The 23,511-nt window shown below is 44.6% G+C and overlaps 1 protein-coding gene across 4 annotated transcripts; it reads right to left on the minus strand.

Moving 5' to 3' along the window:
- Positions 1–747: 747 nt before the first annotated feature.
- Positions 748–23,504, minus strand: Ash2l (ASH2 like, histone lysine methyltransferase complex subunit). 4 transcript variants are annotated; one of them, XM_059244406.1, is made up of 17 exons: positions 23,298–23,504; positions 22,635–22,698; positions 22,375–22,520; positions 20,440–20,528; positions 19,698–19,792; positions 17,947–18,042; positions 16,569–16,664; positions 14,344–14,419; positions 12,971–13,051; positions 11,939–12,032; positions 8,930–9,147; positions 6,994–7,161; positions 6,554–6,747; positions 3,745–3,837; positions 2,473–2,571; positions 1,495–1,554; positions 748–1,396 (listed from the first exon to the last, which is right to left on the minus strand). In XM_059244406.1, the coding sequence occupies exons 1-17, from the start codon at positions 23,471–23,473 to the stop codon at positions 1,289–1,291; spliced, it is 1,953 nt and encodes a 650-aa protein (XP_059100389.1). In that variant the 5' UTR covers positions 23,474–23,504; the 3' UTR covers positions 748–1,288. The 4 variants fall into 4 exon arrangements, with proteins under 4 accessions (XP_059100389.1, XP_059100391.1, XP_059100392.1 ...); XM_059244408.1 differs by lacking the exon at positions 23,298–23,504 and adding an exon at positions 23,139–23,216; XM_059244409.1 differs by lacking the exon at positions 23,298–23,504 and adding an exon at positions 23,101–23,212.
- Between the last annotated feature and the right edge of the window lie 7 nt (positions 23,505–23,511).

Genomic DNA, 23,511 nt, shown 5'->3' on the forward strand with positions numbered 1-23,511 from the left:
AGCCTTTAGGGAAGTCTAGGGGTTTGCATTTGCCACAGACCGATGTATTTAAAAAGGGAGGCCATTAAGGGGTCCTCCTAAAGGAAGGATCATTGTCATTCTTGTATCTTAACCACTGGCTGGCCAGTAGAAAGGAAGGCAGGCAAGAAAACCTGGACACATCAACATCCAACAACATCAAAGAGAAGAGAGAGCTGGAGGAGGCCTTACACTCCTGCTAGAGGAGGCCTTACACTCCTGCTGGAGGAGGCCTTACACTCCTGCTAGAGGAGGCCTTACACTCCTGCTAGAGGAGGCCCCACACTCCTGCTGGAGGAGGCCCTACACTCCTGCTAGAGGAGGCCCTACACTCCTGCTGGAGGAGGCCCTACACTCCTGCTAGAGGAGGCCCTACACTCCTGCTGGAGGAGGCCCTACACTCCTGCTAGAGGAGGCCCTACACTCCTGCTGGAGGAGGCCTTACACTCCTGCTCTCTTGGAGATTCCAGTTCCCACATGACAGTGGAAATGCCTGGCTGCCCAGGGAGGAGGAGAGCAAAGGAAGAGGGTGAAGTCTAAGTCGGAAGCCTGACCAGCCTTCCAGTGCTGCTCCTGTTCACACACTGCTCACACTGTCACCAGAAGAGAGCAAAGGAAGAAAGTGAAGTCTAAGTCGGAAGCCTGTCCAGCCTTCCAGTGCTCCTGTTCACACTGCTGACACTCACCAGGAGGAACTCAACCTCAAATGAAGACAAGAACCACACAAGCTTGAGAACAAGTTTTATTGGAGAAAAGATCTAAGTGTTAAACCTGCAGGCAAATTCCTTTCACAATTACAGTTCGTAGAAACCCACTAGCTTCACAGATCCCCAAACTCCACACCAAAAAAAGGTAACTTTTAGACTGCTCTGGAATGTACTGCCACTGATTTCAGCCCCTCTCAGAAACCAGGAGGGATGCCAACATCTTTAAATATGCATAATGGGCATGATTATTCACTTCTTAGAAAATACAGGAAGGTAACAAGTCCTGCTGGCAGGCACGTTGCACAGCACCAGTTTCACAGGGAGTCTGTGGGCTCTTCAGAATCAGCAGCTGTTGGTGTATGGCACTCAACAAAGTAAGAGTGGGAGCTGGAAGAGGGGAGGGAATGCTGAAGGGTGGGGAAACAGCTGCAGTCCACCGAGCCAGCCTCTATTACATCGACAAAAAGTGTATTGCAGCATCTTTGGGAAAACATTTGACACTTTATAAACAAAAGCAACACCCCAATGTTATTCCAGAGAAAGATGTCCGAAGCAAGGACTGGTTAGGGTTCCCAGGGTGGACTGCGCCTTCCATCCACTTCCGTCTCCACGTGGTACAGAACATCAGCCAGTGTGTGCTCTACCACAGCCCCCCAGCCCATGTCACTCACCTGTAGGAGGAATTCAAACAGGGAAACGATGATTACAAAAGCCACAGCAAGAGACAAAGACGCTGAGGAATCATTGTAGACATGGTAATGGTACTCACAGGGTGGTACGTGAGGTCCTTTGGAGGGTATTTGAAGGATGGTCCAAAGTTAATGGAAACCTGGGATAAGTTCAATTCAAGTAGACACGGGGAAAAATGGAAAAAGAAAATAAACGTTTCATTTGGCAGGGGATATTTAAAGGAAAACTACAGGAAGTAGGAACTGTGGTGCATGCCTGTAACCCCAACACTAGAGAGGCTGAGGCAGGAGGATCCTGAGTTTGAAGCTAGCCTGAACTACACAGCAGACCCTGTTTCAAAATAAAAACAATGTCGCTGAGATAATTAGGGTAAAATGGAACAAGAGATACATTAACATTGTTAAAAGTGGTCAACACCCTAATGTCTATCAAGCGCTAGGTAGAAATAGATTTCTCACTGATTTCTGTTTGCAGCCTATAGATCTCCTAATCTTCCTTTGATAGAGAGGTAATGACACTAATACATGGAAATCTTCATGTGCTATTTTTTCCTCTGTGAACAAGCAATAACCTTCCTTCATGCAGGGCTTTTTGTTTTTTGTTTTTATTTTTGAGACAGGGTCTCACTGCATAGGCCTGGCTGTCCTGGAACTCACTGCGGAGACCAGGTTGGCCTTGAACTCAAAGAGATCAGCCTTCCTCTGCCTCCCAAATGCTGGGATTAAAGGCATGAACCACCACCATTCCTGGCTATATACATTTTTTAAGTATAAGCAATAGTTACCAATGGCAGTACACATGATATCATCAAACATACGACACCAGTGACTCACGAGTGCATATGCTTTGTATCTTTCATATTAAACAATGACACCTACAAAGCACAGTGCATCTGCAAATACTTGAGACATCCAGATGTGTATACATTTCCAGGCCTCCCAGAGGCTGTTTGGACTTCTTTCTAGAAATCACTTTCCTCCCAAATCAATGGCTCTTTCATCACAACCCACACACACTTCCTTTAAGTCATACGACAGACCAAACGCAGGGTACATACCGTGCAGCTCTTGTACAGCGAGATAGCCGGAAAGTAAACCCCCTCAAAAATATCTTTATAGGCCACACCCTGACTGACGCCATTTTTATAAAATATTATCTGAAACAAAGATCAAGGTTTTTCTTCAGAATTTTTAAAAGAACAAAATAAGAAAAAAAAAAAACAAAAACAAAAAAACTCAATTGTGGAATACTTAATACTCCCTCCAGAATGACAATAATGTACTCATTCTAAGAATAACATACATTTTATATCGTATCTTAAATTTATATGCTACTTTAGACTTTTCAAGTAAATTAATATATAAACATACATTATTTCGGTTGACTTTAAGCTTGTTTTTGAATTTCCATGCTATATACTCTTATGTTTATAATGAATATTCCATTATTCATTATACTTTACTTGGAGGAGGGACTGAGACAGTCTCATGTAGTCCAGGCTGGCCTCCAGCTCATTCTGCAGCTGAGAGTAACTCTAAACTCCTGCTTTACACCTCATAAGCACTGTGCTCACAGGCACATGCACACACCAGCTTTCATTACACTGTATTTGTAAGAAGTATCAGACTTTCTGGCAAGGGCTTTTGCTTGCCTGTTTTAGTTTTTAATTGATAGAATTTCTCCCCCTAAAACATTGAGAGCTCTAGTTTCTTTATCCCACTTCTACCACTGACCCATGTGGCTTCTCAGAACTTAACTTCTCCTCACTCCCCTTTCTGTTTTGATCTTTGGCTCTTGAGGTTGACTCATATGCTCCTGGGAAGGGAAGGCAGGGAGAGTTCTAGATGACAGAGTGAGCCATCCAGCCCCTGCTATCTCCAAGTGACACAGCAGGGTCTCCTCCTCTAGTTCCGGTCTCCCTCTGTCCTTGGCATCTCCTTCAAGAAGAGTGTCTATCTAACTGGCTTCTTTAATCTCCTGCATGGTTCCTTATCAGGTCACTGTCCTTCCAGCCCTTTCTTTAGCGTCCCAGAAAGAACATTCTCATGCTACACAAGACACAGGTGATGGACTGAAGTGAGCTCTCTGCTGCAGGCAGCCTAGTTTTTCAGTTTCCCTCAGTACCCTTTGGCCTCAGCTGCCTCACTCAAGATAGTCCTAGAACTCGCTCTGTAGACCAGGCTGGCCTCGAACTCACAGAGATCCACCTGCCTCTGCCTCCCTAGTGCTGGGATTGAAGGCGTGCGCCACTGCCGCTGCCTCTTTTATCCTCCAGGAGTCTGGCTCTTCAAAGCATTATTATCCTGACTTGTCTATGATTGTGACTCACCTCACTATGGGGCGTCTGTTTTAGGCTCTTCTCTGCTTTGTCCACAAAGTCTTTTTCTTCAAAATACAAATAACTCTTGAACTTTATCAAAGCCTTGAAAAATCAAGAAAGAAAAAAAAACAGATATTGAAGAATCAGCTACATCACCATGGAGAAAACAAAGTCAGACTCACACAAACAGTGCCACGTCCTTGTAAAGTCTTTGCCACTGAGTTTTGTGAATTTTTCAATTCCTAAGTATTTTTTGTTTTGCTTTGTTTTGTCAAGACAGGGTCTCACTGTGTAGCTCTGGCTGTCCCGGAACTCACTCTGTAGACCAGGGTTGGCCTTGAACTCACAGAGATCAGCCTGCTTCTGCCTCCCGAGTGCTGGGATTAAAGGTGTGAGCCACTATGCTTGGCTCCTAAGTGCTGATTTTTTTTTCTCCTTCAAGACAGGGTTTTTTGCGTGACAGTCTTGGATGTCCTGGAACTCAGAGATCCTCCTGCCTCTACCCTGAGAGCTGGGATTAAAGGTTATGTGCTACCAGCACCTGGCTCCTAAGTGCTTTTTGAAAGAGACTAGCTGGCCATGTTTGTTAAACATTTCCCAAAAAAGCCTTTAGTAAGAGAACTATACATATACACTTTAAAAAATACACAAAATACCTATTAAAGAAGGTAAATTAATTGAAAAATTATGGGGAAAATTTTCCACAGAGCCTCAAACTTCTTATTCTATAACAACATTTTTGGGATCACTGGAAGAGTTACTTGTATGATTGTTTGAATTTTCTCTAAACACACCAAAGAAATTCAGTGGAGAATGCAGTTAAACCGATAACATTGGAACAATTTGCTATTCCCAAGGGAAAAAATATGTTCAACCTCACTACCCTATACAAAAAGTAAGCCATCCATGACCTAATTCGAGGCCAAAGGTAAACATGGGAGGACATTTTCATGACTCGTGGGCACATCAATAAGTCACCGAAATACACACAGAAGGAAAACCCGAAAATAGGCTTAACATTTTGGTTCATCAGAAGACACCATCAGGGCTGGAGAGATGGCTCTGTGGTTAGGAGCAGGTACTGTTCTTGCAGAAGACCTGAGTTTGGTTCCCAGCCCCCTGGGAGGTGGCTCACAACTACCTGTAACTCCAACTCTAGTGGGATCACACACATCTGACCTCTTGAGTGGTATACTAAGGTGTGTATACACACACACACACACACACACACACACACAATTAAAAATAGTTTAAAAAAAAATCTCCTTTTAAAAAAGGCACCATTAAAACTGAATAGTGGGTTGGGGTTGGAGAGATGGCTTGGTGGTTCAAAGCACTGGTTGCTATTTTAGAGGTCCTGAGTTCAATTCCCAGCACTCACATGGAGGCTCTATAATGGGATCTGATGCCCTCTTCTGGTGTTTAGATGTACACGCAAAGTACCCATATACATAAATAAATCTTTAAACAATAAAAATAATAAATCTTAAACAACAACAACATTGAATAGAGGGGCTAGAGAGATGGCTCAGTAGTTAAGAGTACTTGGCTGCTTTTCCAGAGGACCTGGCACCCACATAGGAGCTTAGAACAATCTGTAAGTCCAGTCCTAGGGGATCCATTGTCCTATTCTGGACTCTGGGCACAGGTACCCACATAGTGCACATACATACAAACAGACAAAATACTCATAAAAGTAAATAAATTTAAAATTGTTTTTTTTTTTTTTTTTCCAAGACAGGGTTTCTCTGTGTAGCCCTGGGTGTCCTTGAACTCACTCTGTAGACCAGGATGTCCTGGAACTCAAGAGATCTGTCTACCTCTACCTCCCGAGTATTGGAATTAAAGGCATGTGCCACCACCTCTTGGCAATTTAAAAATTGTTTAAAGGGGGCTGGAAATGGCTCAGCAGTTGAGAACAACTGTTCCAATTGTAGAGAGGACCCAGTCTGATTCATGGTATTGACATGACAACTCACAACCACCTAGATCTCTGCTTCTAGGGAATCCAATTCCTTCTTCAGGCACCACGCACACACATGGTGCATACATATACACACACGCAGGCAAAACACTCACATACATAACAACTTAAAAAAAGACGGGGCTCTGGGCTGGAGAGATGGCTCAGAGGTTAAGAGCACTGACTGCTCTTCCAGAGGTCCTGAGTTCAATTCCCAGCAACCACATGGTGGCTCACAACCATCCGTAATGAGATCTGGTGCCCTCTTCTGGCCTGCAGATATAACACTGTATACATAATAATAAATAAATAAATCTTTAAAAAAAAAAAAAAAAAAAAAGACGGGGCTCAGCGGCAAGGTGCTGGCTGAGCATGTAGAAGCCCTGGGCTTGACTTAAATCCTAAAATCCTTTAAGAAAAAAAAAAAACTTGGAAAGAACTCTGTACCTGAAAAAACTTAAAATTTGTATATTTCCTTAAAAAAAAAAAAAATATATATATATATATATATATATATATATATATATAAAACCAAAGTTGAACAATGACTAATAATACATTTCCAGACATACCTATAAGGGGAATTACAATGATGCCCATCAATTTTCCAGAGGTACATACATAATAAAAAAGGATAAATTGATAACATGTTAATGGTAGAATTTAGGGGACTATTCAGGTAGTAAACCCTTAATTCTTTCCGTTGTATTGCTATTTCTGAAAGCATTCATATAAAAGGATATGAAAACACACACACCATGGGGTACCATCACAACAGACCTCAAGCAATAGTTATAGGCTCTGACTGCCACGGGTCGTCAAGGCCAGGATGCTGTTGAAGGAGGGCAATCTCACCTTATCTTTGTAAGTATCCGGCAGTGACTTGGCTGTCTCTGTATCTTCGGGAAGATTTATATAAAACCCTAAGACGTCTCCTTGTCCATAGCCAGATGAGTAGTGTTTGCCAATAGACTGGTGGAACTTGGTTCCCTTTTTGCTCCGCCAAGAATAGCTAAACTTATCATAACCTAAGGGAGCCTGAAGGTTACCTGCCCAATGAAAAGACACATGGAAATCAGACAGTTACAGTTAACTCTGATTCTACTTTTCTCTCCACACCTCTTCAGTCAACTTTGTAAACCGCTTACCAACCATCTCTACAGTTTTCTAGGAATACCAAACTGGCTACTACTTCAGGAATTTAATTCTAAGACCATAATCTAGTAAAACCAGTAATCATAAACCATGAGCCAGATTACCCCTTCTGTGAGGCTCACACAGTGCCCCCTGCTTACCCAAGGGCTGGGACCAGCCCAGCCTGGCAGCAGTATCTGGTGGCATCTCATCCACAGTAATTTCAAAGTACCAGGCACCTTTTCGTACCCCATGAGAGGCCCGTACCATGGAGTAGCCCTTCTCTCCAATCACAGTCAGCCGGTCATCAGAGATCTTTAACTGGGGAGCTGCAGTGAAAGAGATTCAAAGATTTGAGATATTCAGAGACCCGAGTCCCTTAGACTACACAAAGACTTTTAAAAAGGGCGGAAGAAAAAGAGCCAGGTGTGGTTGCGCACACCTTTCATCCTAGCGCTTGGGAGGCAGAGGCAGGCTGATCTCTGTGGGTTAGAGGCCAGCCTGGTCTACAGAGTGAGTTCCAGGACAGGTAGGGTAACAGTGAGACCCTGACTCAAACACCAACAAAAAGACTGTAAAAAGAAGAGAACGGCAGGAATTATTAGGCCAAGTGTTTGTAGTCCAGCACAGCTGGGAGCCCCTTCTGTCAACATCTCTAAATGGTATCATCTGTAACCGCAACATCACCGAAACCAGAAAACTGTTACTCAGGCAGCTACAGTGGGATCCCTGCAGTCTAGAAGTCTGAGGCCAGCTTAGGCAAACCAGTCAAAACAACAACAACAACAGAACAACCAGAGAAAAATAACAGTGACGTAAGGCAGGCAGGCAGATGTGAGAAGGCTTGTGGAGAGGGCTTTCCCCCTAACCAGTGAAACAAAGAACCAGTACTGTGGCATTGACTACCGCAGAAGAACGGAGCCCAAGCCTTATTGATCTGGGAAGAGATACGACACCCAACAGCTTATCCTGGCTCCAGGAGCCAGAGCATCTTCAAAGAAGCCAATGATCCAATCACACTTCTCCTCTGGTCCAACCCTAACTCAACACAACATACTGTTGAATTAGAAATGTTACAGGGTAGTAAAGAACATACCTCCTTGTAAAACTATGACAGTAGGTAAGTGTTGTGGAATATTACATTTGTTTATGATGGATTTGTTTAATTATGAAAAGATGTGTTACTGTTTTCCCTTGCCTGCCTAAGGCACCTGACTGGTCTAATAAAGAGCTGAATAGTCAATAGCTAGACAGAAGGAGGACAGGCAGGGCTGGCAGGCAGAGAGTAAATAGGAGGCCAAATCTAGGCTCTAGAAAAAGGAAAGAAAGAGAAGGAAAAGAGAATGAGGCAGAAAGAGAGGGTCACGCAGGGGCCAGAAGCCAGACAGCCAGGAGACAGCAGGAAAGACATACAGAAGAAAGTTAAGAAGCCCCGAGGCAAAATGTAGATGAAGAGAAACAGGTTAAGTTCTAAGTGCTAGCTATGCATAAGATAAGGATGAGCATTCTTAACTAATAAGAAGTCTCTGTGTCATGATTTGGGAGCTGGTTGGTGGCCCAAGAGAAAGCCTGCTACAGATAAGCCTACAAGACACCATCTTAGTCTAGTAATCAGTAATGGATGGAAGAGATGCACTATGAGAACAAAGCTTACCTCCATGACATCACTGTCATAACTAAAATCATGAAGTAAACCTAAGGAGGGCTTGTGGTGATCTGAATGAGAATGACCCCTACAGGCTCATATACTCGCACGTTTAGTCCAAAGCAGATGAACTGTTGGGAATAATCAGTAGGTGTGTGCTTGTTGGAGGAGGTGTGTTGCTGCATGTGAGCTTTGATACATGCTGGGATTAAAGGCGTGTACTACCACTGCCCACCAGACTGCTTTCTTTTGTATCCCAGAACCATCTTCCTGGGATAGCATCTCCTACAATAGGCTGAGCCCTCCCACATCAATCATCAATCATGAAAATGCCCTACAGATTGCCCACAGGCCAGTCTGGTGGAGGCATTTTCTCAGTTAGGGTTCCCTCTTCCCAGATTACAAAAAAACTAACCAGCACCATTTTCAAATCATCATTTAAACGTACACACCTCGATCATGTAGAGCCAACAAAACTCGTTCATACAGGCAGGCTCTGTAGAGGTCTCCAGGAATAGGTTTTCCTGCCCAGCAGTCAAGTTCAAGCTTCTCCGGGTCAGGGGCATGAGGGTCAGGCTCAGCTAGAATATACCGATAGCCATCTTTGTTAAATGGGTGTTCCAAAGGGTAGCCATGAGGGGGGAGACGCTGAGCAGAAAACAAAGGGTCACTGAAAAAAAGAAAGATTCAATGAAGAAACTGAAGCACTCTGGTGCACCTGTGTTCTATCCTGAAGAAAGGCTTCTAAACCAGGTGGTGTGGCGCACGCCTTTAATCCCAGCCCTTGGGATGCAGAGGCAGGCCATCTCTGAGTTCAAGGCCAGCCTGGTCTACAGAGTGAGTTTCAGGATAGCCCGGGTAAAACAGAGAAACACTGTCTCAGAAAGAAAAAAGGCCTCTGATCTGTTGTTTCTGGTGGAACACATTCAACTTTACAACAAATGCTTTCTTTAACTCCATTAAATCACCTTACCCACAACAAAAATGTCATCAAATCACTTGTAGCTTGTAGGGACTGACAACTAAGGCCTGAGGAATCTTTACACATGCACTCTCTGTCGTCTTACAAACTGAGCAGCCATACTAAAGGAGAAGGCAGAGGAGAAACAGGGTGAATGAGGGTGGCTTCTTTTAGCACATTTATTTCATTTTCAAAAGACTTATTTTTATTTTATGTGTACGAATGTTTTGCCTGCATGTACATCTACCTGGCGTCCACGGAGGCCAGAAAGGGGCATCAGATTCCCCTGGAACTGTAGTTATAGACGGATGTGAGTCACCATGTAAGTGCTGGAGCCAATCCAGGTACCCTGCAAGACCAACAAGTGCTCGACCACAGCTGTCTCTCTGGGCCCACTTTAATTCTTGAGACAAAGAGTTCTGTATCCCATGCTGGCCTCCAATCCACTATGTAGCTGAGGATGCCCTGCCAACCTGATCCTCCTACTTCTACCTTCCCAGCGAAGGACTACAGGCCTATGCCACCATTCCTGGGGTATCCAGTTCTGGGATCAAACCCAGGGCTTTGTATATGTTAGGAAGAACTCTACCAACTGAGCTATACACATCTCCAGCCCTCTGTAGTTCATTCGGTATATGAACTGACTATACACTTCTCCGGCCCTCTGTAGTTCATTCGGTATATGAACTGACTATACACATCTCCGGCCCTCTGTAGTTCATTTGGTATACGAACTGACTATACACATCTCCAGCCCTCTGTAGTTCATTCAGTATATGAACTGACTATACACATCTCCGGCCTTCTGTAGTTCATTCAGTATATGAACTGACTATACACATCTCCGGCCCTCTGTAGTTCATTACATCTCCGGCCTTCTGTAGTTCATTCAGTATATGAACTGACTATACACATCTCCAGCCCTCTGTAGTTCATTCAGTATATGAACTGACTATACACATCTCCGGCCTTCTGTAGTTCATTCAGTATATGAACTGACTATACACATCTCTGGCCCTCTGTAGTTCATTCGGTATATGAACTGACTATACACATCTCTGGCCCTCTGTAGTTCATTCGGTATATGAACTGACTATACACATCTCCGGCCTTCTGTAGTTATTTGATATATAAATCAAGGGATAGAAACCTGGAGACAGCAGATTTACTCTTGGCTGCCAGTCTAAATCAGAAGTGACCTGGATTTTATCACCTCAGCTTTGGACAAAGGGAAGGGAAGAGACATGAGAAAGGAGAGGCAGAAGTTGAGGAGCTAACAGTTAGTAAGCTTTATTCCCTCTTCCCCATCTAGCCTTCTTTCTAGGGCTCTCCTAAGGGAACTTTATTCCCCAGAACAGAAGACACTACTATTGGGCCTTTTGTCGTTTCAACGCTAGGAAATCAACCTGGAGCCTCACCCCCACACATGCAGGAAAGCCCTCTACTACTGAACTGTATCTCCAGTGCAAGGGTCTATTTTTATAGTCATGAGTTCATAGAGAAGACCTCACTTGAACTTATTCTGTCTTACCAGGTGCTCAGAACTCAACAATAACAAACAAACAACCCCCATATTCTTAGCCTTAACATGATGGTTCTTTCCCTTTCAGTGGATTTGCCTGCAGCAAATAAACAGGGTGAGGTAGGTGGGGTGAGGGTAAGTGGGGTGAGGGTAGGTGGGATGAGGGTAGGTAGGTGGGGTAGGTGGGGTGGGGTAGGTGGGGTGAGGTAGGTGGGATGAGGGTAGGTGGGGTGGGGTAGGTGGGATGAGGGTAGGTGGGATGAGGGTAGGTGGGGTAGGTGGGATGAGGGTAGGTGGGATGAGGGTAGGTGGGGTGGGGGAGGTGGGGTGGGGTAGGTGGGATGAGGGTAGGTGGGATGAGGGTAGGTGGGATGAGGGTAGGTGGGGTGGGGGAGGTGGGGTGGGGTAGGTGGGATGAGGGTAGGTGGGGTAGGTGGGGTGGGGTAGGTGGGGTGGGGTAGGTGGGATGAGGGTAGGTGGGGTGGGGGAGGTGGGGTGGGGTAGGTGGGATGAGGGTAGGTGGGGTAGGTGGGATGAGGGTAGGTGGGATGAGGGTAGGTGGGGTAGGTGGGGTGAGGTAGGTGGGGTGAGGTAGGTGGGATGAGGGTAGGTGGGGTAGGTGGGGTGAGGTAGGTGGGATGAGGGTAGGTGGGGTAGGTGGGGTGAGGTAGGTGGGATGAGGGTAGGTGGGGTAGGTGGGGTGAGGTAGGTGGGATGAGGGTAGGTGGGGTAGGTGGGGTGGGGTAGGTGGGGTGGGGTAGGTGGGATGAGGGTAGGTGGGGTGGGGTAGGTGGGGTGGGGTAGGTGGGGTGGGGGAGGTGGGGTGGGGTAGGTGGGGTGGGGGAGGTGGGGTGGGGTAGGTGGGGTGGGGGAGGTGGGGTGGGGGAGGTGGGGTGGGGTAGGTGGGGTGGGGTAGGTGGGGTGGGGGAGGTGGGGTGGGGTAGGTGGGGTGGGGGAGGTGGGGTGGGGAGCTCCCACCTTCGGGCCTTCTTGGTGGTCCCTGTTGTCCCTCCATCCTGCTGTTTACGCTTGGCTCCTCTTCCTTTCCCACTGCTTCCTGCTGCGATTCCCCCTTTGAAGAGAAGGCACATGTTTTCACAGAGCCACTGTGGAGGCACAAGGGCCTCAAAGTCCATGGCGACTACCATTCACCAATGTGCATTTGTGTAACACCACAGAGATTTATTTTTCTTGATGTAGACTGGATTTTAGCCTGGTTCTGAAAGGATCCACTGTATCTCACAGCCAACGTCCTGGGCCAGTTCTGACAGTAAGGTCACACAAATCTAATATGCCTGGTATCTGTGTTATATCTTCAACCTTCCTTTCTTCTTAAAAAAAAAAAAAAGAAAAGAAAAAGATTAAATAACCAATCAATCAATCAATGAATGTATGCGGAGGTCAGAGGATAACTCTGTAGAGTTGTATCTGTACTTTACATGGGTTCCAGGGACCTACTAAAGTCACCAGGCTTAGCAGCAAGTGCCTTCACTGGCCAAGTCCCCTCTCCAGCCCTTTCTAATGGACTGTAACCAATGGTACTTCAGGGGGCTGTGACACAAATGCATTTGTACTCAGATTCAAGCACCCACAGCTAAAAAAGAGTGAAACAATTGCATGGATTGTTTTTCACCACTCAATACAAACATCGATGAGAATGTCCTGATTGTAGGTCAGTGTCCACTCACTTGAACTGCTTATTTCATAAACATAAGGCGGTATCTACTTAAAGCACTACCCAACAAGACAAAAGTACACCAAACAGAGAACAAAAACAGAATACTAAAAAGGTGTTTCTCTCCAGTGTTTGAAAATTCCTCATAGTTACATGACTCGAGAATGGAGGCTTGAAATTTAGTAGGCAGTTTTTAGTTCCACATCATACACTGAAGACTGAGCCAATGAATTCAGTACATTACATGAACCTGGTTTGTGGAATTTAGGGCAAATAAAACAATTATTTATTTTATGTTAGAACACTTAGCTATATCAGGTCACAAGAAGTATTACCTTCTGTATTTTGTTGTAATTTTTGTCCATTTCTATCATGTCTCTCAGTTTGTTTTTCTCTTTCCAGAAAATGTCCCTGAACTGCAGAAAAACACCTTTATGTAAACAACTGCAGAGAGTACTATATGTAAATCGGGGACAAGCTTGGAAGTTATCAGCATTTCTGCTGCAATAAAAAGAATAAAGACATGAAGGGCAGGTCATATTCTGCACACACAGTACCAGATTAATGCAGAATGTCCTTTTATGAACCTGGCTGTTATTCATAGAGCTCATAAAAGGTTTAATGTTAAACAGTTGTGATGACATAACTATCAATCAAAACCTGCCAAATCCTCTGCTGCCATGCAGGGCTGTTCGCACAGAGCAAGCAGCCCTGCAGAGGACTCTGGCTGGCTAGGTCAGAATGCAGAATATGACAACATCAAGCTTTCACTCCCACCACTGAACTGACTACAGCTCCATAGTAAGTGCCGCCACACCACTTTCACAACGCTGTAAATTACGTAGTTTAGCTTCTACAAAGCTCAGCAAAAAGCACTTCAAACCACAAGATACTTAAGTCTGAGGCTGAGAGAAGACAGAGAGGATTCACCTCCCAAAGTGGCTCCACCTGTAAGAACAGAAGCGGCACTATGTATTGTCAACCATCAACAGTTAGAAAGGGAAAGCATGGTGTAAGATAATAAACACACTTGTATTTCCGACACACCTTAGAGTGTTAACTGGATAGGATTTATAGAGCTAAGATGCTCCAATTCTAACAGACAAGTTAATGAGTGATGCCATGTGTGGATGGACATCCACTAAGCTACCTCCCAGCCCCACCCCCGGTTCTCAGTAGATTAGCAGCGAAGAGTATTCCCTCTATTAATTAGAGGGAATGGGGGGGGGGGGTGCCACAGTGGGTGATCCATACAGAAATTTGTCATATGAATAGGCTGAAATTCAGGGCAAGAAAATGAGATGGACATAGCAGCTTACCAAGTGACAGCTGAGCTATGGAAAAGGGTGGGGAGCAAACGATTCCCCAAATTAAGAGTTTATTATGATACAGATATGAAATCTAACAACACAGAAAGTCTAACCTGGAAAGTCCTCAGAAACAGTACATGAAATCTGTGTCATTTCAGACATTATTAATGCTCACATAATCAGAGCTTCACAGTACATCCCATAAATGTGTATAACTAACATATTAATAGTACTCCTCCTGAGACCGACCTGCTGTAAAGTAGCCAGAGGGCTCTCCCACGTCATCTCCCAAGTGTCTGGCCAGCTGCTGAAATCTCAGTTTGAATGCACATGCAGCTTAACAATCACTCAGGTCTGGGTCATCCTACAGAACCCCGACAGGATATTTAAGCACATACCATTTAGGTTCCCACTAGCAGACACAGCACTGCTTTGTTTTTGGTTGTCATAAGCAGGACCAATGTTACTAAGATCCTAGAAGAAGAAATAGCCTAGTAAAAAAAAGGTCACATGAACAAATTAATCTGGCAATTGCTCAAAAAACAGACAAAATTAGAGCAAAGAAAATGAAAGCCATAATCCTAAAAAGCAAGCCTGCAAGGTCCCCAAGTCGGACGCTTCATAAATTCATGAAGGAGTGTGTGTGTGCGTGTGTGTGTGTGTGTGTGTGTGTGTGTGTGCGTGTGCGTGTGTGTGCGTGCGTGCGTGTGCGTGTGTGTGTGTGTAGCAGGTCAGGATGAATCCAGGATGGACTCAACAACCATGCAGGTGAGGAGGGTGAGCCGCGCAGGCCAATGTGCTTAGATCCCCCGGTTCTGCTCTCCAGGAACTCGGGCTCACATAGCTGTGTCTTTCCGCTGATGAGGCAGAAATCTGAATTTCCACTGGCCATTCTACAAAAATGCCACTGAGACACACCCCCAGCTCTTCAAATCTATACAGGCTGTAGTCAGCTTCCACTGCAGTGGCTAGGAAGAGGGGGCCGAGAACAGAGAGTTCTTGAGTCTATGCCACACTGACAGATCTCATCTCAAAAAGAGGTAGCAAATCAAGCATTTTAAGGCAAATCGAAAAGCCTTCTTAGTTGCCAATGTGTCCTTTGCCATGCAACAAAAAATGGAAATTAATTTTTACCGTAAGTTCTTAGCAAAACATATTCTCCAAAATTTCTTCACCACAAAAAATGTTTTTAGGAGAAAAATTCCAGGTAACAGGAAGATTAGAAAAAACTTACAAAAAATAAGCCCTAACAATGAGGAACAACCAGAATCAAAACTGGTTCCTGAGTTAGGCATGGTGGCTCACACACGTAACCCTAGCAAGTGTAAGGCTGAGGCAGGAACAACTATCGTGAGTTTAAGCTAACCTGGGCTACAGTGAGATCTGTCACACAAAGTTAAAACACTTGTCACTGGTTAAGGTGAGTGTTTCCTCCAGGTATCAATAACCACTCAACTGGAGTCCAACATGCTCCGGGCCTATGTTTTGTGTTTTTTTTTTTTTTTTTTTTTTTTTTTTTAAGATTTATTTATTTATTATGTATACAATGTTCTGTTTGCATGTATTTCTGCAGGCCAGAAGAGGGAGCCAGATCTCATTACAGATGGTTGTGAGCCACCATGTGGTTGCTGGGAATTGAACTCAGGACCTCTGGAAGAACAGCCAGTGCTCTTAACCTCTGAGCCATCTCTCCAGCCCTATGTTTTGTGTTTTTGACAGACAGATGCAGACAATTCTGTGTGCATGAGTAGATACACGTGCGTGTTGCGTGAGGGGCTTGCACATAACCAAGCATCCTCTATCAAGCTGCCTCTTGGTATGTGGCTGAGTGCAAGCGCAAATGCAGGGGTTAAGGGACAACTTTCCAGGGTGGCAGTGGCGCACACTTTTAATCCCAGCACTCGGGAGGCAGAGGCAGGTGATTCTCTGAGTTCAAGGCCAGCCTGGGCTACAGAGTGAGTTCCAGAACAGGCAGAGATACACAGAGAAACCCTGTCTTGAAAAACCAAAATAGAAAAGACCAGAGGACAACTTTGCAAACTGCTCTCTCCCTTCTACCACGGCCCCCAGAGATCACTCGGGTCATCAGGCGTGAGTGGCAGGCACTTTGTACCAGCTGAGCCATCTCACTGGCGCTACCTTATTTCCTGAGACTGTCTCTCATTGAACCCGAGCTTGGCATTTTGGTTGACTGGCCAGGAAGCTCCAGGATCTGCCCGTCTGCCTGTCTCTGTCCTGGGTTTATGGATGCATGCTGCTAACTTCCAGCTTGTATGTGGGTACTGGGGAACTGGGGATATGAACTCAAGTTCTCATGCTTGTACAAGAACTGAAGCAGGAGTATCTCCTCAGCCTCTTGTTTTTGGAGAGAAGGCCTCACGTAGCCCAGGATGGCCTCACGTAACCCAGGATGGCCTCAAGCCATGACTCTCCTGTTTGCACCTCCCCAGTGCTCTACCACGAGCACACCACGAGCCCAGGTTAGGCAGTGCTGCTAGGCAGGCACTCTATCAACTCAGCACATCTCCAGCCCAGTGTGAACCAAACTTGCTTCACTATGGGGGGGGGGGGGGGAAGGAGAGGGAGAGAGAGAGGGAGAATGAAAGAAGGAAGATTAATGTACCTGATCCAAAAGTCCAAATTTGGGGTAATCTTCTTCTGGGTCTTTGCTTCCTGGGTCAGGGTGTTCCTTTACCAAGAAGACATCTCTTTCCTTACTCTATGAGGAAACAGTATCTTAGTAATAATGAACATTTTTTACTTAGAGGTGCAGATGTTTAGTCATCAACTCCAAATGTCAATTCTTAATTGTACTCTCCAAAAACCCTCAGGATCATCTTATTAGAAAGTTACACCAGGAGGTGGTGGCTCACACCTCTAATCCCAGCACTCAGGGAGACAGAGGCAGGAGGATCTCTGTGAGTTCAAGGCTAGCCTAATCTACAAAGTGAGTTCCAGGATAGTCAGGATTACATAGAGACCCCCGTCTCAAAAAACAAAAAAAAAAAACCAAACAAACATACAAACAAAAAGAGAAAGAGAGAGAGCGAGAGAGCGAGAGAGCGAGAGAGAGACAAGGAAAATGAATCATGACCACAAAAATGAAAGAGGCACTTAGAGAGAGCCCATATCAGGCAGTAGCTCTGGTGATGAGTTCTTGCCCAGAACGCATGAAGACAGGTTGGACCCTAGTACAGCACAGACACTAGGTAAGGTGGGACACGACCATGACTAGCACTCTGGAGGTAGAGGAAGGTAGAGGAAGGTCAGAAGTCCAGTCCCCTGTGTCTAGTGCTGAGGTCAAGGCCTGGGCTACAAGAGACCCGACACAGGACAGACAGAAAAGTGAGAGCCAGTGCTTCATAACTCTCCTCTGTCCTCTCACAGAGTAAGCAGAGTGGGCAGCTACTGCTGAATTCTCCCCAAGTGCTCTCCTTACTTCTAAAATTAATGTTCAGAACAAGACTTTTTTTACTTAATCAAAACCCAAAAATGGTCTCCAAGTTTAGTATAAAATTAAATTGCAGTTAAGAGCGCCTGCTGCTTTTCCAGGGGACCCAGGCTTAGTTCCCAGCATCAGTATTAGGTGACTCAAACCATCTGTCATTTTAATTTCAGGGGATCCCTGTGGTCCTTTCTGGCTTTCATGGGCACTGGAAACACGTGGTACACACACACACTCAAGCACATACACATACATATACATAAAAAATAAATAAATCTAAAGAAAACAAAACCAACAAACCAAAAAGTTGCAGACAGGGTTTCAGAGCATAAGAGCAGTTTTGGACAATGACATTCACATAAAACACTGTTACTAACTGAATTTGTGTGAAAAAAAATTAAAATTTATAACTACCTGTATCTCATTCAATTATTAATATCAAATTATTTGCATTCTCTCAACTGTCACATTATTTCAAACTAAATATAATTTAACTGTTAGAAATAATACTGGCATTTTGAAACTGATCATCTCTATTCAATTTTCATTTACTTACCATTGTTTTGACAATGTTATTGGGCCAAGTCATTTTTCCAGGTCTCTGTCTGGTTGTCATACACTCCCAGTATTTATCAATAAATGGTATAATATCCTATTTTTAAGAAATAAAAATCTATTAAGAATTAAAACTGCTTTCAAAGTTACACACACAAAGTAGCCTTTTTTAAAGACTTCATTACAACAAAAACAAAGATCCTCCTGTAGCTCTAAGTACTGGACAAATATTCAATTGTTCAAAAACAATCCACAGCCTGCAGGGTGGCTCAGTTTCAGTCTCAGCACCTGGTGCAGGCAGGAGGTGGCTGTGAGGTTCAGGCCAGGGCACAGAGTGGAAGTGTAAACGTCTGTCTCCAGCAACCACAAACCACCAACCAAATACAGACATTATGGAGATCTCAAGTCAGTACACACAGATTGTTGGTACTCAGGCTTATAGTCCACTTGGGGATAAGTTATACTCCCTGCCCTGTCAACTGGAAGGCAACTTCCAAGTTCATTCTCCTGAGCTTCTGTATCTGTGTCCTGAGGATGTTTCAGTCTTCTCTGTAATTAAGATGGAGGTCTGCACCTTCTAAGTTTGCTTTGTGGAGTTCTATTCTCGCTCTTAATATTAGAATTGCTGATCACTCAGAATCATAAACCAGATACCCTTAACTCATGCATCTCTTTACTTACAACCTCTGTAACCAGAGTCATAATATGAATTTAAAAATTCCACAAACTTCTCTTGTAAGGCTCCTTTCCATCTACTCTGATGGTGACCCAGCTTGCCAACTCTTGCTTACACAATAAAAACAACAACTGCCCTTGATTTTCTGGCATTACAACACCACCATTTTAGATCACCTTCCAGAACCAGCACAGTCAATCCTTTGGAAACTAAGTATTTACTCCATAGAAAAGGAAATCGGGGAAAGTATAAGGACAGTTTGGACTACTCTGTCATTCTGAAAACAAGGAGTTCAGAAACACACGTGTCAAAGGTTTTGGCTGTCAAGGTGACAAAGCTATCTTGGTCAGATGAGAGACAATCAAATGTCAGAAATTCAGTGGACAATAATGCAGTTATGTATTATCGATTCTAGGGTCACAATGAAAGAATTGTGAGATTAACTCAAGCACAAGAGAAAACAATAATAAAGACACGCACGGTAAGCACAAGCTGTATGAGCCTATTGACCTGTAACACAATGGTGTTTTACATGTACTTTTCCTTCACAAGACTACATCCTAAAGTAATGATAGAAATTACAGGACAGCAGTGTATCTTGGTGGCCCCCATCCTGTCCATTTTTGCCTGCTGCCCATAATGGCCCTCATCTGGCCAGTTAGCAATTTTCCACTGCAGGGACAATGATGAGGTCAGAAACCAGGCAGTCAGTTCTGTGTTCTTTCTAGGGAAAGAAGCAGGGAGGCTGAAGCAGGAAGACTCAGTTTGATGCCGCCAAGTTCCAGGCCAGCCAAGGCTATATAGAGACTGGTTTACACCAGACTTGATTATGTGGTAGATGACTTGCTTGCTTCCAAAAAGCCAACCAAGTTTATTTAAGGATTCATAATACTAACAGCTAAGCCAAATGACACCTACTAAGAAACTGGTAAATTATCATTTCCCCATATGGAAAAAATAGGGTAAGTACTAGATGATTTACCATAAAATGGACGAGACTAGAGTGGTTAAAGAGGATATCTAGAAGTTTCACTTGACTCTTTAGCATACAGCAATTACATTAATTCTCACTATACCTTATCTTTAGAGAACATGGTTTTCGGATGCTCATCCTGTGTCCGAGACTGCCATGTTAGATTTGCCAAAGCACTAAGGCACATTTCTTTTAAATCTATCAAAAAACAAAAGGAAAAGATGTATCTGTGATACTGGATTTCTATCAACAGGAGCACATTCAACACAGTAGATGTGATGTTTCAACTTGACGCAATCTAGACCACCCGAGTCTCAGGGAGGGATTATCCACATCCGGCTGGCCTATGGCCAGTCTGTGGGGGATTATCTCGATTCTGTGGCGTTCAGAAGGCCTGCCCACTGCAGGTAGTGCTATTTCCTGGGCAGGGGACCCTGAACTGTACAGGAGAAAAGCAAGCAGAGCTTAAACACACTGCTCTGTCTCTAATTATGAAGTCAATGAGGCCAGCTCCCTCAAAGGCCGGCTGCTGCGACTTCACAGTCATGATGCACTGTGACCCGGAACTGTGAGCCCCCAAGACCTTTTCCCTTACCTTGCTTTTGTCAGAGTATTTTTATCGCATCAACAGGTAGAGAAACCAAGACAGTGGTCTACAAAATAGTAACGGGGGCAGCCAAAAGCAGTAACTGAATAAATTTGAAATGGGCAACTGTCATTATTCAGAGGGAGATACCAAGTTAATTCCAACCAGTTCTTAAACAAAGGTATCCTAAGTGTGCTAACCTGGATCCCTTTTGTTTTCCAAGGGACAATCTTTTAAAATACTCCAGAGTTATTCTTACTTGCTTGCTTCCGGAGAAAGTAGGTATTCCCACTGTGATGGCACACATTGCAATGGAAACTGTAGTTGGTCATAAAAGGTAGACATGATCTGTGGGTAAGCCAGATTACACAGAATTAGTGAACCACTGAACACGTTTCTATGACTTCACTTGTTCTTCCTTTAAAAAGTTTATTTATTATCATTATTGTCGTGCGTATACATGACACATGTATGGGCACACTTGCCAAGGTGCGCGTGTGGGAGGCCAACCCTGTGGCTCAGTTCTCTCCTGCCATCTTCATAAGGGTCCCAGAGATCAAACTCATGTTGCCTGGCTTGCTTGGGAAGTGTGTATCCACTGAGCTATCTCGCCAGTCCACTCTTTGGCTTTTTCTGAGATAGGGTCCTGGTCTAGAAGGAGCTACAGCCCATACTGATTGAATTTGTGATCCTCCTGCCTTAGCCTCCTAAGTCCCTGAATTACCCTCTTAAGTACCTGAATTATAGTTATGCACCACCAGCTCCACTCAATATACATTTCTTTTTTTCCTTCTAAGGTCTGGTGGTATCACCCTAGCTAGCCTGATATTCAATATGCAGCCCTGCCTGGCCTCAAAATTTAACCACAAAGACTTACTCAAAGGCAGGAGGATTTCTGCCATTTTTTTTTTAATGTGAAACTTTTTTTTAATGCTTTATTTTTATTTTGTGTACAATGGTGTTTTGCTGCATGTATGTGTGATGGTGTCCAATCCCCTGCAACTGGAGTTACAGACAGTTGTGAACTGCCATATGGGAATGGAACCCGGATCCTAGGGAAGAGCAGTCAGTACTCTTAACCACGGAGCTATCTCTGCAATTGCAGAAATTGTTTTCTGCAATTTTAAGGCCAACCCGATTTACGAAGGGTGTTCCAGGACAGCTACAGTTAGAGAGCCATCAACTTAATAGTTACTCATACCGAGTCAAAAAGACTCACCTATTAGCTAATGAGCTACTCCATAGAAAAGGAGACCTTTCTCTCTGGATCATATGATTTTCTGAATTCTCTGAATTGTATCATATTCTCCAGAATAGGTACATGTCTAGACATAATTTTTTTTTTGTCTGAGAAAAATATAAGATACCTATGGGATAGATTGTAAGCAATCAGAAAGGAAACAAAGTATGCTTTAGGCAAAGCACTCATTGATTATCTCAATGTTCTTGAGAAATCAAAAGTTTCCTTCTGATGATGGTGATCATCCAGGGTTCTGCACACAGCAGGCAAGAACACTACCACTGAACTATATGCCACACCTTCACATTTCTGCAACAGCAGCCTTTGCCCAATGCAAACACCAAACCCAAACTACACAAGATTTAAAATATATAGTCTCAAATCTAATTATATAATCTCTTCTAATTGTATAGTCTTTTTTCCCAATCGTAGTATGTTTAAAAGCAAGCACAGTCTACCTAATAGGCCTCTGCTTTCAATACTTAAAATATACTAACTGATAACAATTCTCCAGTCAGCATACTGGTCACTAAATAGGGGTGAGGGTGAGCACAAAATACTGCCTACTCATTTTGTCTACAAACTGAATCAACTGCTGAATATGTTGAAGAAAAAATTCTCCCTTGGTGTTGTTTTTAAAAATGCTTTTCATTTTTTTGAGATTATAATTACATAATTTCCCCTTTTTTTTCACTCCCATGCACCCTTCTCTTCAAATTTTCACAATTATAGGGTTTTTTTTGCCTGCTTGTATATCTGTGCAAAAGCCAGAAGGTAGTGGATCCTGGGGAACTGAAGTTCCCGGACCCCTGTGAGCTGCCATGTGGATGCTGGGAATCAAACCCCATCCTTTGGAAGAGCAGCCAGCCAGTGCTCTTAACTGCTGAGCCGCCTCTCCAGCCCAGTGTTGAAATTTTACACAGCGCTCTCTATAAGACTACAAAGTGTACTCACGAGGTGTCTATTCCGAAAGTGTCAGCTGTAAACCATTTTGTACATATTCCACATTGCAACTCCACCTCTCCCAACTGTCGACCATTCTCCTCATCCACAGAGCCCGCCTGGGTATCCATCACTTCTGAAGTATCGCCAGCACCTTCCTGGAGGCACAGGGCAATCAAATGGGTTGACTGACTACACTTTTAAAATTAGATTAAAAAACTTTAAACAAAATCTTGCTTTGTCTTTCAAAGGCCTAAGAAGATAATACTTACTAGAGTATCTTTTCCATTAGAAGATTCTGTCTCCAGACCACTTACATCAACCAAATTTGCATCCCTATAAAGAAAGTAGGAAGTTTCAAGAGAAATGAACTTCAGAACACCTACTCCGAAACAAAACCCGTTGAACCAAACATTGATGGAGTTCCCAGTCTAAGTCTGTCCTGGACTGGATGCCCAGGGAAACAATCCAAATTAGAAAGGATGCACTCAAGACTGTGAAGCCCAATTGGTCATTACAGACATGTGTGTACATGGCAAGGAGTTGGAAGAGTCACAAAGATCTCGGTGTCCTAGTGCTTTCAGAAGGACTGTGACTTCTTCCATACCGGTAACGACCGGAGGTTTCCTTCCTGGGCTATTTCAGGAACTAGTATTAGAAGAGTGACCAGCTAGGTCCTAAGGGGTGCAAAGGCGGGAGGGAGAGAGGAAAACACGCTTGGCGGGATCCCACTGGTACCGATGGAAATGAGGTCTGAGGTGTAGTTCAGAGCCAACCTGCTAAGCAGCCCGCAGGGTTGCAGAGGGTACCGGGTAGAGCGAGCCGTTGGCCGCAGGGCCTGGGTTCGGGGGGGGGGGGGGGGGGTGTCGCACCCCTCCCCTCCCCTCCCCTCCCCTCCCTCCCGCGCTCGCTCTCGTGGGCTGCGGATGTCTTACCCACTCTCGGCCTCTCCGGAGCTGGGCTCCGCTCCCGGGGCAGCCGACGGCCCCTCTCCGGCCCCGGCGGCCACCGGCTCCGCCTCTCCTTCTTCTGCCGCTGTGGCACTTGCAGCCGCTCCTGCACCGGGACCGGAGCCCGCTCCAGGGCCAGGTCCTGCTCCCGTCGCCGCCATGGCTGCCACTTCGCCGGCTCTCGCGAGAATAGCTTCTG

The sequence above is a fragment of the Peromyscus eremicus genome, chromosome 17 (assembly GCF_949786415.1).
Source record: "Peromyscus eremicus chromosome 17, PerEre_H2_v1, whole genome shotgun sequence".
NCBI lineage: Eukaryota > Metazoa > Chordata > Mammalia > Rodentia > Cricetidae > Peromyscus > Peromyscus eremicus.

Coding starts and splice junctions, on each gene's coding strand:
- Ash2l (XM_059244406.1), bottom strand. CDS start 23,473: ATGGCGGCGACGGGAGCAGGACCTGGCCCTGGAGCGGGCTCCGGTCCC. Junction 16,665..17,946: donor ATAACATTGTCAAAACAATG/GTAAGTAAATGA, acceptor GTTTCCTCATAG/AGTAAGGAAAGAGATGTCTT. Junction 14,420..16,568: donor AATTTGGACTTTTGGATCAG/GTACATTAATCT, acceptor TTCTTCTTCTAG/GATCTTAGTAACATTGGTCC.